At 34.9% G+C, this 18,453-nt stretch overlaps 2 protein-coding genes across 2 annotated transcripts in view; both read left to right on the forward strand.

The window, feature by feature from the left end:
- The window catches only part of LOC134539008 (uncharacterized), a 308,737-nt gene that overhangs the window by 224,654 nt on the left and 65,630 nt on the right, over positions 1–18,453 (forward strand). The window contains exons 10-11 of the mRNA XM_063380672.1: positions 1,587–1,746; positions 7,115–7,254. Coding sequence (XP_063236742.1) covers positions 1,587–1,746; positions 7,115–7,254 — 300 coding nt within the window. The remainder of the gene's footprint in view (positions 1–1,586; positions 1,747–7,114; positions 7,255–18,453) is intronic.
- Positions 1,759–4,171, forward strand: LOC134538981 (uncharacterized protein DDB_G0271670-like; the record flags this gene model as incomplete). Its single annotated transcript, XM_063380640.1, has 3 exons — positions 1,759–2,110; positions 2,375–2,542; positions 4,164–4,171. Coding segments are annotated over 3 exons (528 nt in total), but the record flags the coding sequence as incomplete, so codon positions are not given.

The raw sequence follows: 18,453 nt of genomic DNA on the forward strand, positions 1-18,453 counted from the left end.
TTCTTATTTTTTTCCGTATTCATGATTCTATTTTGACGTGACAACGTCTAATACATCGATGAACGCCAGCTGCACGCACGAAAAAGTGTCCCGTTACGCACATTGTCCCGTTACGCTGTGTCAAGTTACGGTCATTGTACGCTTGCGCCGCATCTATCTCTCTTCCACTCGATTGGAACAACCATCCATTTGACTTTTTCGAGGCACATTAAACTTGAAATACTCCCATTCGTTTCCTACTTTTCCTATCATCATCCTATCCTTAACAGAATAACACATATTGGAATAAGTTAAATAGCAAACATGTATAAAAGTTATAGTAAAAATAATCTCTTCGTTAAAGTAATAAACATATTTGAATTAATGAGTGCAAATAAAAGTAAATTTCTCAATTAAATTGTAGATTTCATTTCACTCCTTCTTTGTATCCATAAAAAATGATTCAATTTTATTCATAAAAGTATGCAATCATTTCATCAATGTTTTGTTATGACGTTGTCACGTTAAACTATCGTCCGTAAACCGACTTTACAGACAACAATTTTTTTTAAATTGGATATGAGCCCAATAATGTTCCAAAGTGGGGAATGCGGTACACATTGTCATGAGCTGGTTGGTTCCCTCGGAGTACTTCATTTTCAACCGTAGACGTTACATAAGCATATCATAGGCTGTATCCGAATACGTAAGGATGCGTCCCATAGCACACGCATCCCTTAGCTAATGCGGCCACAATGTAAAAGTAAGCATTTCTACGGGTTGGATATCATCCGAATACTTTTATTGCTAGCACCACCTGTCGACATTTGGTCGTATCGATGTGCACGCGACCATTTTGAGTCACGATAGCTACGAGGATTCAGCATAACGTAATTAACAATGACCAATTTCAACGTGAGATGCGGGATGCTCACTCACGATCGCAAGAGAAGGAAGGTTCGCTAGACATCGAGGAGAAAGAAATTCGTCCTACATGATAGTTTTTCCTCAGCTGTTTTGAGGCTCTGTAATCGTTCCGGTAACGAATCTATTTTGTTCGAACAGCACCTGTTTTTTTAAATATCATTAGTTGATTTTGGTAACAGGAATTCACTATTTGAACGAATTTCTGAATGAAATTGCTTATCTCATTACAAAAAAAAAACATGCAAGTATTGTTTTTTCTCGGAAATAATAATGAGCGCACTGAGAGAACCGACCAAATATTTGGAAAAAAATAATAATCATAAGGTTTCGGAGAATTATCAGCATGAGTCTTGCCAGGGATAATCAGGAGAACACATGGAGAAAACCGCGAAGAAGTTTATAAGCTGACAGAAGTTGTTTGGTAATATATATATATATATATATATATATATATATAGTTCACTGTGTTTGATTTACTACTTAAATACATTAGAAACAAAATTTTTTTGGTTAATGGTTTCCCAAGGAAAATTTTTTGTAAACGTACAATTTTTTTTGTCCTCTGCGTGAACTCTTCATGAGTATTCGTCGCAGTGGTTGTCCAAATAGGTTCGGCGAGGATCAGGAACGTCTGAGTGCCGACTGGTGTCGCCCGGCCAGTGCTCGAGGGGGGTGCGCAGGTCGACGGCCGAGGTGAGGTTCCACTTCGCGGCGGCCCGGCTGGAGGGGGGCAGAGTCCGCGACCTGCTGAACCGCCTCGTGGAGCGCGGCCGGCTGGGGGACTTCGCCCTGCTGCACACGCACATCGCCCTGCGGCAGCAGCCGACCCTGTTCCTGGCCGTGAGTAGCAGTTGCAGCCGCAGTAGCAGCAGCCACAGTAGCAGCCACAGTAGCAGCAGCCACAGTAGCTGTAGTAGCAGCCACAGTAGCAGCCACAGTAGCAGCAGCCACAGTAGCTGTAGTAGCAGCCACAGTAGCAGCAGTAGTAGCAGCCACAGTAGCAGCAGTAGTAGCAGCCACAGTAGCAGCAGTAGTAGCAGCCACAGTAGTAGCAGACACAGTAGCAGCAGTAGTATAAGCCACAGTAGCAGCAGTAGAAGCAGACACAGTAGCAGTAGTAGTAGCAGACACAGTAGCAGCAGTAGTAGCAGACACAGTAGCAGCAGTAGCAGCAGCCACAGTAGCAGCAGTAGCAGCAGACACAGTATCAGCAGTAGTAGCAGACACAGTAGCAGCAGTAGTATAAGCCACAGTAGCAGCAGTAGAAGCAGACACAGTAGCAGTAGTAGTAGCAGACACAGTAGCAGTAGTAGTAGCAGACACAGTAGCAGCAGTAGCAGCAGCCACAGTAGCAGTAGTAGTAGCAGACACAGTAGCAGCAGTAGAAGCAGACACAGTAGCAGTAGTAGTAGCAGACACAGTAGCAGTAGTAGTAGCAGACACAGTAGCAGCAGTAGCAGCAGCCACAGTAGCAGTAGTAGTAGCAGAAACAGTAGCAGCAGTAGTAGCAGACACAGTAGCAGCAGTAGCAGCAGCCTCAGTAGCAGTAGTAGTAGCAGACACAATAGCAGTAGTAGTAGCAGACACAGTAGCAGCAGTAGCAGCAGCCACAGTAGCAGTAGTAGTAGCAGCCACAGTAGCAGCAGTAGTAGCAGACACAGTAGCAGCAGTAGTATAAGCCACAGTAGCAGTAGTAGAAGCAGACACAGTAGCAGTAGTAGTAGCAGACACAGTAGCAGCAGTAGCAGCAGCCACAGTAGCAGTAGTAGTAGCAGACACAGTAGCAGCATTAGTTGCAGACACAGTAGCAGCAGTAGCAGCAGCCACAGTAGCAGTAGTAGTAGCAGACACAGTAGCAGCAGTAGTAGCAGACACAGTAGCAGCAGTAGCAGTAGCAGCAGCCACAGTAGCAGTAGTAGTAGCAGACACAGTAGCAGCAGTAACAGACACAGTAGCAGCAGTAGCAGCAGACACAGTAGCAGCAGTAACAGCCACAGTAGCAGCAGTAGCAGCCACAGTAGCAGCAGCAGTAGCAGCCACAGTAGCAGCTGTAGTAGCATACACAGTAGCATCAGTAGCAGCAGCAACAATAATAATATAAAAGTAGCATTATCATCAGTATTAACAGCAGTAGTAGCAGTAATATCAGTAGTAGCTGGCCACAGTAGCAGTAACAGCAGTAGCAGCATCAACAGTAATAAAAGTTGCAGTAGCAGCATCAACAGTAATAATAGTAGCATTAGTAACAGTATTAGAAGTAGTAGTAGTGGCATTAGCAGTAGTAACAGCAGCAACAGTAGCGGTAGTAGCAGTAACAGCCAGAGTAGTATTAGTAGCAGCATCCATAGTAATAATATAGGAGCATTAATAGAAGTATTAACAGCAATGGTAGCAGTAGCAGCAGACTGTTCAGCTGAACAACTGCACATTTGATTTAACGTGCTGGACTTGATGGTAACTACTCCCTGTAGCAGCAGTAGTAACAAAAGTAGCAGTAGTAGTAGCAGCAAAAGTAACAATATTACCAGTAGTAGCAATTGAAACAGTAGAAATAGTAGCAGTAGTCATAGTAGTAGTAGTAGTACTAGAAGTAGTAGTAGTAGAAGCAGCCCCGCTTGTTCGCTGGGGTTGCTCATCTTACTAGGAACTTAAGCAGAGGAAAGTATTTGTAAACTAATGAAGGAAATATACGTCGCAACAATGTAAGAAAAATTATTACGTTAGTTTATAAACCTTTAAAGTAGTAAGACGTCACAATTTGAGATTTATAAAACAGTAGAAAACTATTTTCTTTCACTGGGCTCCTCATGAAAACACTTCAAATTGTGTGAAATTATATTTAAAAGTTTTTTTTCTTCTTCCAGTATGCTAAAGTTTAACAAGTAAAATCGTGATGTACATAAGGTCTGCCTCTTTAAAAATTTTCGGAACACTACTCTTCAAATACGGAAGGCGTAAGCGTAATAAATGATCGGCACTGGTGGATTTTGAATTTGAGGGGCCCTGGGCCATTATTTTTTTTTTGGGGGGGGGGAGGGGGTTCCTTGAATTAGTCCCATAAAATAGGATGGTTTTCAGGTGGGCCCTCTCCCGGAAAAAGAAAAAAAAAATGCTTTTACTCATGAGTAAAACACGAGATTAGAGGAGCAAAATAACTGAAAAACTACCACTTTAAAAAAATGTGTTTTCTGGATATATATGTATAGCTGAAGATGAAACTTTGACACCGTGACAGGACTTTTGGCCTTCTCGCACAGATATCTAGGGTCCTGAAAAGGGACTATTACCCCTCCCCCTACACCTACCCCCAAGGGAAATGACGGGAAAGGTTTCCCCTAAGGGCCGGTTTCGGAACTGACGTGACCCCTGGCTTTATTGCCTTCACTTCGTGACCTTTGACCGAACAAGAGCCGACAGCAGTCTCTCAAGCTCCGGGAAGTTACTGGGCAACTCCATAGCACGTATATTACAACTTCTTGTAGGACGTCTGCAAGTTTGTACGACCTTTGAAACTTCCGCTTCGAACAAGGGAGAGATTCAGATTTTGTTCTTTACAAAAAAAAGTTCTCTAAACTTTATAACTTTATTAGCATTTGCGTTTAGATTTAAGGCTTGCAATGTTATCCGTTGTCCATCTTCAAAGACATTTATAATGTTTGTTCACTTAACTTATCTCATATTCAACCGTTCTCAACATTAGTATCAATTGATCTAAGTGTGTTGTTGGCTTCTACGGTTGAGAAATGCACTACAAAATATTTGCTTAGCTTTTTAATGCAGAAATTTCTGTACAAGTAATAATCAAGCGCTGTTGCCTAAAATTAGTTGCGAACTCAATCCATCATTATGTGTAGCTTCTGACTTCACACAAACAACAGGGCTCAAAAACAAGCTGAAAGTTTTCTTTATCGAAGCGTAATAGATACGAGTCATTAAGTCCAGGTTAAAGCGTTGAAGGAAGCGGAGCGTTGAAGGAAGATATTTAGAGCAGAGTTCTTACGATCGAGCAGATGTACTTACAATGTGAGTATTTAGTTTAGGACTGTCAAACACCTGTTCAGTACTGGCTTTACGATTAATAACATGCACAAATATGAAAGTTTATTTTTCTTATTTTTTTCCGTATTCATGATTCTATTTTTTTATTTGATATGAGCCCAAGAATGTTCCAAAGTGGGGAATGCGGTACACATTGTCATGAGCTGGTTGGTGCCCTCGGAGTACTCCATTTTCAACCGTCAACGTTACATAAGTATCTCATAGGCTGTATCCGAATACGTAAGCATGCGTTCCATAGCACACGCATACCTACATTCCTTTAGCTAATGCGACCACAATGTGAAGGACGTATTTCTAAGGGAAGGATATCATCCGAATACTTTTACTGCTAGCACCACCTGTTGACATTTGGTCGTATTGATGTGCGCACGACCATTTTGAGTCACGATATAAGCTACGAGGATTCAGCGAAACGTAATTAACTATGACCAATTTCACGTGAGATGCGGGATGCTCACTCACGATCGCAAGATGCACTATTGATGGATACTGTATATGACGCTGTGACGTACCACACAACCGCGTGAGAACCTAAATGGGATAGTGTCCTAAATTATTTTGCTTCTAATATTTCGCGTTGCTGCACATTATTTTAAATAAATTCGTAATAAAACCGTATTAAATAGTTAATAAATATATTTTTTTACTTAATACGCCTAAAGGTTTTACCGCGTGGAACGTAAACAACAAATTAATGACCTGGGACGGCACATACGCCCTTAACCTGAAGTCAAACATCACGACACGACAAATCCGTCTATAAATCGTACATCGTTCCGGCACAAGCATAGCGTAAGATCACAATCGACGACAACATAACACGACCAACTCTAAAATAGCTGTCGGTAAATCTTTCCCGTGCCAAATACAGTGCAGTGTGCGCTAAAATCAATGCAGAACCTACAAGAAAATTTAAAGTTGATTAATTTTATTTTAGATACAAGAGAGTAAGCCTTAGATAAGTTAATAAGGCACAGAAAATAATTTAAACAAACTTGATAACCAATTGAAAGCTCACAACAAATGTTTAAAAATTGTACCTAATTGTATAAAGGAATATCATTTATCCGCATAAATTTTTACCATTTTTTTTTTCAGTTTTGTAAGATTTCCGTTTTGCTTTTTGTCGTGCGGGCCGTCGGGGTGCGTGTTTTGTCGTGTTGAACACGTCACGGCGACATTATATTTCATTGGCTACTGAGTTTTAAACCTGCCATGGAGCTCACGTCGTGGCATCGTGACTCCAGCTTTAAGCCGGCCGTGGAGCTCATGTCATGGCATCGTGACTCCGGCTTCAAACCGGCCGTGGAGCTCACGTAGGGGCATCATGACTCCGGCTTCAAACCGGACGTGGAGCACACGTAGTGGCTTCGCGACTCCGGCTTCAAACCGGACGTGGAGCTCACGTAGTGGCATCGTGACTCCAGCTTTAAACCGGCCGTGGAGCTCACGTAGTGGCATCGTGACTCCAGCTTCAAACCGGACGTGGAGCTCACGTAGTGGCATCGTGACTCCGGCTTCAAACCGGACGTGGAGCTCACGTAGTGGCATCGTGACTCCAGCTTTAAACCGGCCGTGGAGCTCACGTAGTGGCATCGTGACTCCAGCTTCAAACCGGACGTGGAGCTCACGTAGTGGCATCGTGACTCCGGCTTCAAACCGGACGTGGAGCTCACGTAGTGGCTTCGCGACTCCGGCTTCAAACCGGACGTGGAGCTCACGTAGTGGCTTCGTGACTCCAGCTTTAAACCGTGGAGCTCATGTAGGGGCATCATGACTCCAGCTTCAAACCGGCCGTGGAGCACACGTAGTGGCATCGTGACTCCAGCTTCAAACCGGCCGTGGAGCTCACGTCGTGGCATCGTGACTCCAGCTTGAAACTGGCCGTGGAGCTCACGTCGTGGCAACGTGACTCTAGCTTTGAACCGGCTGTGGAGCTCACGTAGTGGCATCGTGATTCCAGCTTTAAACCGTGGAGCTCATGTAGTGGCATCGTGACTCCAGCTTTAAACCGTGGAGCTCATGTAGCGGCATCGTGACTCCAGCTTTTAACCGGATGTGGAGCTCACGTCGTGGCATCATGACTCCAGCTTTAAACCGGCCGTAGAGCTCACGTCGTGTCATCGGTTCCGTTCTTTTCCCCCCGCAGGAAGTGACCTCTGACCCGGCCGACGGACTGGTGCTCGTCGGACAAGCCTTCAGGCTGTCGTGCGCCGCTCTCGGCTCGCCCTCCGCGACCTTCAGCTGGTTCAAGGACGGCCTCCCGGTGGACGTCACCGCGGCCACGAGGTGAGTGCGCGGTCTAATGGGGCCGCCGAGAGAGACCAGGCTCCTTTACTGTCGTCCACTGAGAGAAAGGTTTGTTTGCCTCAACAAAATATTGTTTGTATATGGTGAAATAAACATATTTTTTCATAATTTAAACAAATATTTTGTAGTAGGAAAGATTCTGTCAACCCAACAAAATGGTTTTGTCAACTCAGATGTATATTTTGGGGTTAGGTTAAACAAACCATTTTTGTTTCTTACCGAGTTTGGTTAAGCTAACAAACATTTTTCGTCCCACCAAGTCAATATTTGTTTCACCATATATAAACAAATATTTGTTTGATTCAAACAAACCGTTTTCTCTATGTTTGACGGGGAAGGGGAGGAGGTGGAGGTGCGAGTAATTATGTCGGCCCTTCCTCCCCCCCTCCTATACCAAGAAGGGACGCCTAAGATGTACATCAAGTTCTGTCCCTGCCCGAACACGCCCGAATATTCACCTTCGGCCAACCTCGGGTTTATTTATATACATATTTATATTTCTCTGTTTCTTTTAATGTAGCTATACTAACCTAACTAACCGTCCATAGTGTTTTAATGTAGCTAACCTAACCGACCACGTATTAATATTTGAATTCATTTTTCCTGCCCAAAAATAAAACAAATCCCGAGGTTGGCCGAAGGTGAATATTCGGGCGTGTTCGGGCAGGGACAGAACTTGATGTACATCTTAGGCTTCTCTAACATTAACGTCATCACTTAAAGGCCCGTACTTGCACACCACGCTGATTTCATTGCTTTCTCGACATAGCGTTTTTCTGCTATTTTAACACAATAAGTACATCTCCTTTTGCAATTTGTTGTTCGGTCATTACGGTGTTTATAATCGCGCCCTCTCAGTTTATTCGTCCACTGCAGTGGACTATATAACATATGTATGTGTGTCTGTATCTGTATATGTAGTGGGATAATACATATTTTGGGTTTTTAACTTATTTATTAATATTAATAAATATTATCATTTATGTGCACATTTACAAGTATATGACAAGTGGTGACGTAATATTTGGCAGGAACGCACAGACTCTCAGCTGCCTTAAACATGCTAAACTCCATGTTTGTATGTGCCGCATAAAAAAGGGGGACAAATTTAATAATATGTTTAAAAAATTTTATCTGCCGATGATACTACGATAATTTTCATTGTGACAGAAATTATAGACATCATTAATTTTGATATGGCAACCACAAGTTACGAATGAAAAATATTTGTGACATTCGTGGAGAAATTGGAAATGTTTCACTGGATCTAAGATTGGTTTTAACTAAGGTATTACTGACTTATATGTGATAAGTCACGAGACTGACATTTTAGGTCTCACTGGAAATTTTAACTATTGCTAAGTTCTACAGCGTTTATTAGCATTTATACTTTTTTCTTGCATTAAAAGATGCGTCGCTGTATTTGTGCATTTCAGAAATTGGTTTTTTCCCAGGTAATGTGTTGAAACTGGCTTACAGTATTTTAGATGTGTCTATTACAATGCTTACAAATAAATAAATAAATATATATATATATATATTAAAACAAAATTATCAAATTTTGTTAAGCACTTTATTTTATTTCTAGATTTATAAAAAAAACTTGGATTCACGTTTATTCTGCTACAGTTATAAAATAAGTTATTTTTTCATGGGAACGTATTTTAATATCTTGATTTGAAAGAGGTTAACTTTTCGCGAAAAATTTTAAAATTAGTTTTCTAAATGAATGTTTATTTGCTGTCATTATTTTGTTCTTCGACCTTGAAAAGCTAACTGACATGGTTGAAATCATAATTTTAGAATCTAAATGCACACATTGAATGACAAAATTAGGGCTAGAGCACTCAATTGTTTTGATAATTCTGTGTTAAAAGTGATTCCCTCGAGTAGAGAATATTCTTTTGAAAAAATCTAATAATGGTATGTTTCACAACTACAATTATTTCATTAGTTCACAGAAACTAACCTCACATACTTTTTTTTTAAATTTTAGTTAACATACCCTATGTCATCAAAAAATTTTACAGTGTTTTAAATGTTCATTAGCTATCAAACTTTTAATTTTAAGTTCACGTAATTAAGTTTTTTTGAATTCACATTGCTGCATTTAAAGAATAATAACAGTAATGTATTTAAATTGAAAACTGAAAAACACTATTGTTTTGGCGTTATTCATGACTGTAGATAACTAACAGTGTTAATTTTACGGTGTTTGCTTTCAGCTTAGACGCTTGATGTTTCACAACCAAAACGTAAATCATTGTAATAGGGCTTTAAACATCACGTAAGGTAACTCATTTACGTGAAACATGCAACGGGATGCGAATTGTTTAACATTTTAGTGTGCCGAACTTCCAACATCTTTATTCTTACTTGTGAAAAACCGTAACCGCAATCCATGCGCTTTCCTTCAGTATCAACGTAAACATAATATAAAAACTCATATTAGATTTGCATGACATGGAAAATGCACAACATATTCAGCTTGAATTGTTGAGTACAGCATATTTTTCAATACAGTAAACAATATAAGTCACACAAAAAAGCGCGACTTTTTTACTCAGGTTAGATGAAGATTTTTATAGTTATGAATTTCAGTAAATATTGAAACAAATATAGTATATTTGTGTAAACAGTTTTAAATAACGATTTAAATGGCTCCATTGTGTTTAATATATATTAATCATTGCATAACGAAAAATCAATGTGTTGCAATTTTACTTGTTTTTGGATGTGTGTGTTCTCGCAGCGTGTGAGACGTGAAGTTAAATCAGCTTTGAAATATATTGTAATATTTTGATAATGAATAAGATTTACGGTAAGAACGCCACAATGCTATTTACGGCTGGACTAATTACCTAGTGCAAAATAATGTGAAACCGTTGTGTTAGTAATGCTTGTAAACCACTTTTACTCAATAAAATTTTTCCTGCAAAATTATCAAAGAATTTTAAACGCATGTTGATCGTATAAACATTATAAAATTAATATGCGCTATATACAACGATTTGAAAAATAAAAATGAGTTTATTTTTCACGTATCACTGCTTCCATAAAGCATTATGTCAAATAGGTTATAAATAGTTTGGTTAAAAATAAATTACAGGATGCTTTTGTTGTTAGAATTACTTAACACGCCTATGACAGTAATATTTCTCCTGGTCTTAAGTAATTTTCCTCCACCTTTCAAAACAATGTTTTGTACAACTCTCGCAAGAAAGCGCTAGTGTCGATTGTTTCCTTGTTTCTCCATGTGTTCGGTATCGAGTTCTAAAGTCTATGGCCGTGGCTTACAAGTAAACAAACATTGATTACGTCGTGAAAACAAACGTGCGAAATGGTGTGGCGAAAATTCTCCTCTGGTGAGTAGGTAATATTATAGCATTTGGTCGTCACTAAGATATTTTAGCGTTTTGTCGTCAATAAACGTGTTTATAGCAATTACTCGTGGCTGTATCGTTTGTGCGATTTTCTATCATCACAAACGATGGTGTTGCTATGACGATTCTTTTATCAACAATACTATGATGTCATTAGATAAATAATTGATTAAAATTTTTGTCCGTGGTCCAAAATAAAATTCAACTTTTCGGAATTTTCCCTTCCTGTCAAAATTTCGAGTATCTAGGTCGTCTGAAAGGAGGTTAGGATTTTTTAAACATGAGTGAGTCAGTCAGTGAGTCGCTTATATATAATTACATATATATATATATAAATGATACGTGGAGTTCATCAAATCCTGAATGTGTGGGGGTGAAAATATACTTTATGTCCAACTTAACACACTAAATTAATTAAAATATTTATTATTTATTATTTTTTATAATATGATAAATGTTTATGAACATTACTATTGCAAAGATAAAAAAATTAATTAACGTGATTATCATCAATTGCGTGAATTATTGCATTTATTTCATATGTTTCATTTAGCTAAAATAATAATTCAATAGAGGTATCGTGTTAAAATTCAGAAATAGCCCTTTAAATGATATCAATGAGAAAATGACAAAATTACGGTGTGTGAGATCAACCTTTAATGTACAACTTTCCCAACCATAAAAGTTTACAAAAGTTTGTGAAAGTTGCCGTGGGCAAAACTGTAAACGGGATTTGCACGTTTCGTATAACTTGTAAAGTTTACATTGAATTGTATTAGCAACCAGCTAATAACCTGCGGCTTCGCTCACGCAATTTCAGGGTATTGCTTACATCGCACCATTGAAAGTAATATATGCGATTTATTTCAAACATTATTTCTAAAGAAAGAGATGAATTATATTGCCAATTGCTTAAAAGATATAATTCATAAGAACACCGTTTAAGAATTTTATTAAAACGTTTATGCGTAGGCCTTTTTAATTTTTTAAAAATAATTATGTATCAAATTTTATAACTTATTTTTCAGTTTCTTCGAAGATATATTTTACATTGACTAAATCAAACAAACTTATTTCATTTTTATTTCATGAGGTATACAGTTTAAAAAATTGTTGAACACATGTCTCATTTTAATTAATTTTTTGCTACCTTTTAAAACTAACACTTTAATTTTGTAACGTAAAAGCTATGCTTAGAATAATTAAATAATTTCACCTGATTCAAAATACCTCTATTATTTTAAGATATTTGTTACATGCGCATATTTATTTGAAATGAATTTTATATGCATACTTTATTATATAGCATATTTATTCGTAACTTATGCTTATTATTATTATTCAGAAATATGTAAATATGGCAATATCCGTCACATAAAACCGAATTCAACCAACATTTTTTACCACAGATGTAAATTCCCAAATAATCAGAATAAACTTACATTTATATTGAATTTAAATTTATCCAACCTATACAAATTGAGTGGTTTCCATATCTTTAATAATATTAATCCCTGTTACAACTTAAGCTTTGATATGTCGGAGAACGTTAAATGAAAGAAAGTAGCTAAACGTATGCATATTAATAATTTCCAAATTCTTAAATTAAGTTGGATTTGATCAGAAGATATTAATTATTAATGTTGGAACCATATGTACAAATTTTTACCCCTTAAGAAGTAGAATTTCAGTGTAAATGTAGTAAAAAAATTAAATCATATACATAACACTCCTGCTTGATTACCTTTAGAGATACGAATTTTATAATAATAAAAAATTACCACCTTTTCACCCTTTTTCAGTTGAATATAAAATAACAATAAAAGTAAAAAATCTATTAAATAATAAATTATATACGTTATTCTTTCTCAGTTAATTACCTACATCTTAATTTACTTTTATAGCCGACATACATATGATTGATTACTATAAAACCAACATGATGTCGAATACCGAAAATGGATAAGCACCCAAATTAAATAATTTATGAGATAGTCATGCTCAGTTTTTTTAAATCCATCTTTATTTGCTATGGAGATATTCCTTCTTTTTTTTTTATGATGAGACAAAACTTGCTTCTTTTTCATACCGTTAAAAGTCGAAATCCGGAAAATTTAAAAAGTAGAGTTTGTAACTCTATAGGCTTATTTTTCATTCTAAATTTCTTACCTTCATATTTAGTAAATTCAGAAATATGCATTTTTTTTCTTTAAACTAAACTCAACCCTTTTCATCCTTTAGGGATGAACCTTGCCAAGAAATGAAAAAAATGTTTTTTTTTAATAAATAATTTACGTCTTACTTATTTAATTTTGGATATACGATATTTTTTAATAAATCAAAACACACACATCAAATTAAAATACGAACTTCAATAAATGAAAAGAAAAATTTAATACATAATTCTAGATGTTTTAGGTAGATTTCTATGAAAGACTATCTATTGTAGCCGTTACCGTATTCCACTGCCGGATAATTTTTATATAGTTTTTTTTTTCGTTTCATAGTCCATAGACAACCAAAAGCACCGGCAACTCAAAGTATATACGTATATTATACTAGCTGCAGTAGTGTCGGAGTTTATCAACGTCATACATACCAATATCCAAATTTATATAGGCCTATATATTCACTTTCTATGGAAATGATAAGTGCCATAATTTTGCATATATATATATATATATATATATATTCCAAACTGATACATAAAATATAGTATTGAAAAATTTCGGTCGAGTTCATCAATGGTCAAAATCCGATCAAAGAGGTAGAAATGGAGAAGTTATTTTGAAAAATAAAAATTGATATAACTCCCATAAAATTACAAATAACACTTCCATTTGAACGTATTATAATTCGTACGAGTAATACCAAAATTAATTCTTTTTTAAAAATATGTTATAATTATAATTAATTAAAATAAATTAATTTTTGATACGATAGCGACATGGTAGGGAAAAAAACAAATGTTGAAGTACAAAAAAATTATAACTCAATGAGTACGCACACTATTAAATCTGTTCGAATTGTTTGTAAACCTTATATTTATAATCTAAAACTTTTGTTTGAAACATTTTTGATATAATCAACCATTGCTGCTAAGGATGAAATTCATAAATCCCAATTTAGGTAAACTATTAAATTTGATTTTTTTTTATTTAATCCACCCTTAAAAGCATTACACTTGATGACATGGGCTTAGTCAAATTAACATAAACATACATAAAGTATATACATACATTCATATCCAAACATTCTTGTGTATAAGAATTAATTTTGGAATTTTCATCCTATCAGGGAAAGTACCTTCCCCAATAGAAGTATTAATCATACGAGTCAATGGTTTAGTCATTTGAGTTGAAATTTTTTGTTATCAAAAAGAGGACAGATTGAAAAAGTCCTTTCTACTAAGTTTAGAAATAAAATGTTGAGAATATGTATTATTGATATAGTTTTTTAATTCACCCGAAACATTATTAAAATAATTTGCGATATTAAACTGTGAAGTAATTATTTCCGATTCAAGGTTTAGTTCATTAATCACATCATTTTGATGATTTATTTTAGTTTCATTTTTTTATATTCCCTAACATTTTAGTTTTATTATCACTTTTACTTGATAACCTTTGTGCGTGTATTTTTTTGCCTTTTAAATATTTTTTTTTGTATATTAATTTATAACTATTTTAATATTTCAGGATTTCATCACTTGAGTCATTATTTTAATCTTACACTCGAAGTTCTTTTTCCTTTTGCGACCCGGTGTTTATTATTTCCTGTGGGTACCTTATAATTTATAACATTCAATGGAAATACATTTTCAAAAAGTTTCAAGAAACTTTCTATGAATTTGTTATAGCCTACATAGTATTTATATCTTCAGATTCATATAACCCTTCCCAAGTTATACCAGACAATTTTTCAATAAAATTATTTATCAGAAAATCATTCATAGGTAGATATATTTTTTTTATTTACTCTATTAGTTGAAATTGCTATTTGAATGGTAAAATTAATTAATTAATTGATCTAAGTGATCCGACAGGTCCAGATAAATATTTTCTACATTTATATATAAGATATTATATATCACATAATCTAATGAGGTACTGTTTTTATTTGTTTCACCCGAAATAATTTTTATATGACCCCATTAATGCAAGGGTTTAAAAAAAACTGGGATTGGAATAAAAATAATAATAAATAAAAGTTTCGTACCATTTACAGACAGAAAAAAATCATAACGTTTGTAGTACCAAATCTCAAATCTAAACATTATTCAAAACCTTTAGCTGAAACAATTTTTGATGATACGATCTATTACCGTAAAAAATCGTTGAATTAAAAAATTCAAAACTTTATTACTGTCAAATTAGTTCCAATTTATTTTAAACAATATTCGTATTATATTACACTTTGGTTTAAAGCAAGGGATGTAAAATGGTTTTCGAAGGTAAAATATTCATTACTACTTTAATAAGCATAATATGAAATCATTGTAAAATATGGAATGCTGAATGCATTGAGCTAAAAACATTCTAAACATTTTCTCTCCATGAAATATGAGAAAATGTTTTATCGATAATTTTGAAATATTGGAGAATATATAGATGCCATGTACATTAAATTGTTAAAATAATCCAGATGTTTATAGAAATTTACAAAATTTCCAGTACTTCAAAATGTACCCGTGTCCTAAGAGAACTTTTTTATTAGCTTCTTACTTTTAGTTTTAACTGAATAACATTTGTCGCATTTCGATTCACAATCATACCTTGCCCATAAGTTTTCAATTACGCAAGATGGTAATTCTCGTATACTCACCTTAAAACCATTTTCACCAATCACAAAAATGTAGTTTTCGTTTTTTATTATTGGTACTCAATATATTTTCTTATGCTTGATTAGATTTGGAAAAAAAAGTATATTTTACGATAGTAATTACTTCCTTTTCACCCTCTTATGAGCGATTTTCTGTAATTATATGTAGTCTGGTTTTTAAGTAAGCCACAGACGTTTCTATTTTTAAAAAAAAATAATCAAATTCTGTCAATTAGATTTCGAATGATGCTGAAACAGACAGACATATTTTTTTAAATTCTAATTTTGAGTTCTCAACAACATAAAACAGCCATTTCAAAAAAAATTTGCCTCTTTTTTTTTACTTAGAACAGTTTTATTATTAGCATAGAAAAAAAACTTGTAAACTTCGCCCTACTATCACGGTGAACTCACACGAATTATTAAAAAGTACTTAGCCCAGAGATATGCGACATCAAAACTAACTTAAAATTAACGGTTGCAAATTCACTTTTAAAAATACGAAATTTTCACGTAGTATTCTTAAAAAAAATTAAATTCACCCGTAGATTCCCGATTCGCTGCCGGAGCAGCTACGTCAACTTTGAAATCGTTTTGAATAGCAAAAAAAAAAAAATACTAAAACTACACATTTCCGTTCAATTCGTCACGAAGTTACTAATTTCAAATGCCCATATATACTATACATACATATACACTGATAGCTAAGATACAAATTGTGTGCTGAGCTTTGCTGGTGGTTTGTGACGCTCGACTGTCGCTCTGCCCTGTTGGCTCCGGGGCAGAGTGTCTGACTCGTGACCGGAAGGGTCGGGGTTCGATCCCCGCCCGGTCCGCGGAATATTCCTCACGAACTTGCCGGCGTTCGTGTGGAAAATTCCGTGTGAGGCAGACCGGGTTTTAGGAGCACTTAAACTTAAGGGTTGGAAACAAAAAACCCGCTGAAGACAGCTTCCGCAAGGGAGCGCGTTCTTCTTTGCGCTACTCTTGCGGAAGCCGTTGGCAAGCGGGTTTCTCCCGGGGGTGGTGTGGAGTTTTGCAAAATTTTTTAAAATTATAGTAAACTAGCGGACCCGAAAGACGTTGTTCTGTTCAAACGTTTTAAATTTGAAAATTTACAGGAAATTTCCCTGAATATAATCGCAGCACCATCTGCCGGGTCGAACTGAAATAAAAATAAAATATTTTTGAATATTCGATAACGCGACCACAGCGCTTCCGACCGGATCCTATGTAAAACATCGAACGTTCAGCAACAACATTAATTAATTAATTAATTAATTACAAATATTATTTATCGGCTTGAATTGTGAATCTAAACCATTTTTGAATCCACCTGAACACACACTTTAAAGTGGACCCGACAGACGTTGTCCTGTTCGAACGTTGTAAATCCAAAAATCATAATTTAAAAAAAAAGAAATAAACTATAAATTAAAAATCCAAACCTTCAATTTTAAATATACTTTAAACTATCATTACTATAAGTAATTTATATAATTAAAATGTTATAATTTATTTTACAAAAATATTTTTATTTTCAAAGAGGCATCAATACGTCATAAGTTGCATAGAATAAAATGAGAACTGACAATTTAAAATTGTAGGTTAAGTTGATTGTTATTGAATGCACGTCTATACATAATTAAAAGTAATGAAAAATCGTGTTAAATACTCCACCTTACATATTTTGCACAATGTATATATTTATTACATTAAATATGTAAAATAAAATGAGAACTGACAATTTAAATTTGGAGGTTAAGTTGATTGGTATTGAATGAACGTGTATACATAATTAAAATCACGTAAAATACTCACTTCAATACTGCACCTCATAAATATGCACAATGTAACTATATTTTTAATTACACTTTAAAATGTTATTTCAATAAATAATAATATAACATTCTCAATAAGCAATTCTATTTTAATTTTAATGTACTAAAAACAATTAATAGAATCCATCCAAAGATTAAATAAATACACAACACACACATATATATACTGTGAACCTAAACCATCCAAAGATCAACAACAATTTAAAAATAAAATAAATAATTAAATAAACATTTTCCAGTGGACTGAATTGTAGTATATATTAATTTATGTAAAGTCCAAAATCATAGTTTTGAAAATTATCGGGTTTCCTGAAGTCAGTTTTTTTAATCTTTATTAACTGCTTTGGAAACTCATTAATTGTTTTAAAATATTGTCTCTATTTCAAAAGTAAATAATTCAATATTTATTACGCAACAAGCACAATATATTTTTGTGCTTAGAGATGCAAGTTGGCTTTGTTTTTTTTATAAACGTGTGTATATTTCTTATTAAATTGTGACTGCTATTATATGAGATGACAGTTCTTTTATACAAAATTGTAATATGCTGCACTCTTAAGCTGACTTTATAAAAAAAAACATAAAACTACGTTAGTTACGACGTGAATCTGTAGAATCTTAATTTGGCTTTATTTCAAAATGATTTTTTTTTCACGTGAGAAATGATTCTTAATACGTTATTTTACTTTACAATGAAATTGTTTCTTAATTGAAAACGTGAAACATTTTTTTTAATTGCAGTGTTCGTACCATGGAAGGCTAAAACGCAAGAATTTGATGCTTACTTAGGATTTTGGGTTAATGCGTAATTTTTATAAATGAACATTTTAAAACTTCATTGACAAATATCGCCGAATTTAACTAATCGTAATAAATTATATAAACTTTGTATTTATATTTTAGTTTACCAAATATATTCCATTGTAGTCTTACTATCATACGCTTGGTAAGTTTTGCGTTATTTAAAATACTCTCTATGACCGTATAATACATAAATACTTTCAATATTTTTTTTTCCACAAGTGATCGGTCAACGTCAGAACTTCAGTCTCAAAAAATCTTGTTAAGTTTAAACAACTATTGGAAGAATAATAAAGGTAAATTTAATAGTTCGTTGGCTTTGTATGCAAAAC

The sequence above is a fragment of the Bacillus rossius genome, chromosome 14, assembly GCF_032445375.1.
Source record: "Bacillus rossius redtenbacheri isolate Brsri chromosome 14, Brsri_v3, whole genome shotgun sequence".
Lineage (NCBI taxonomy): Eukaryota > Metazoa > Arthropoda > Insecta > Phasmatodea > Bacillidae > Bacillus > Bacillus rossius.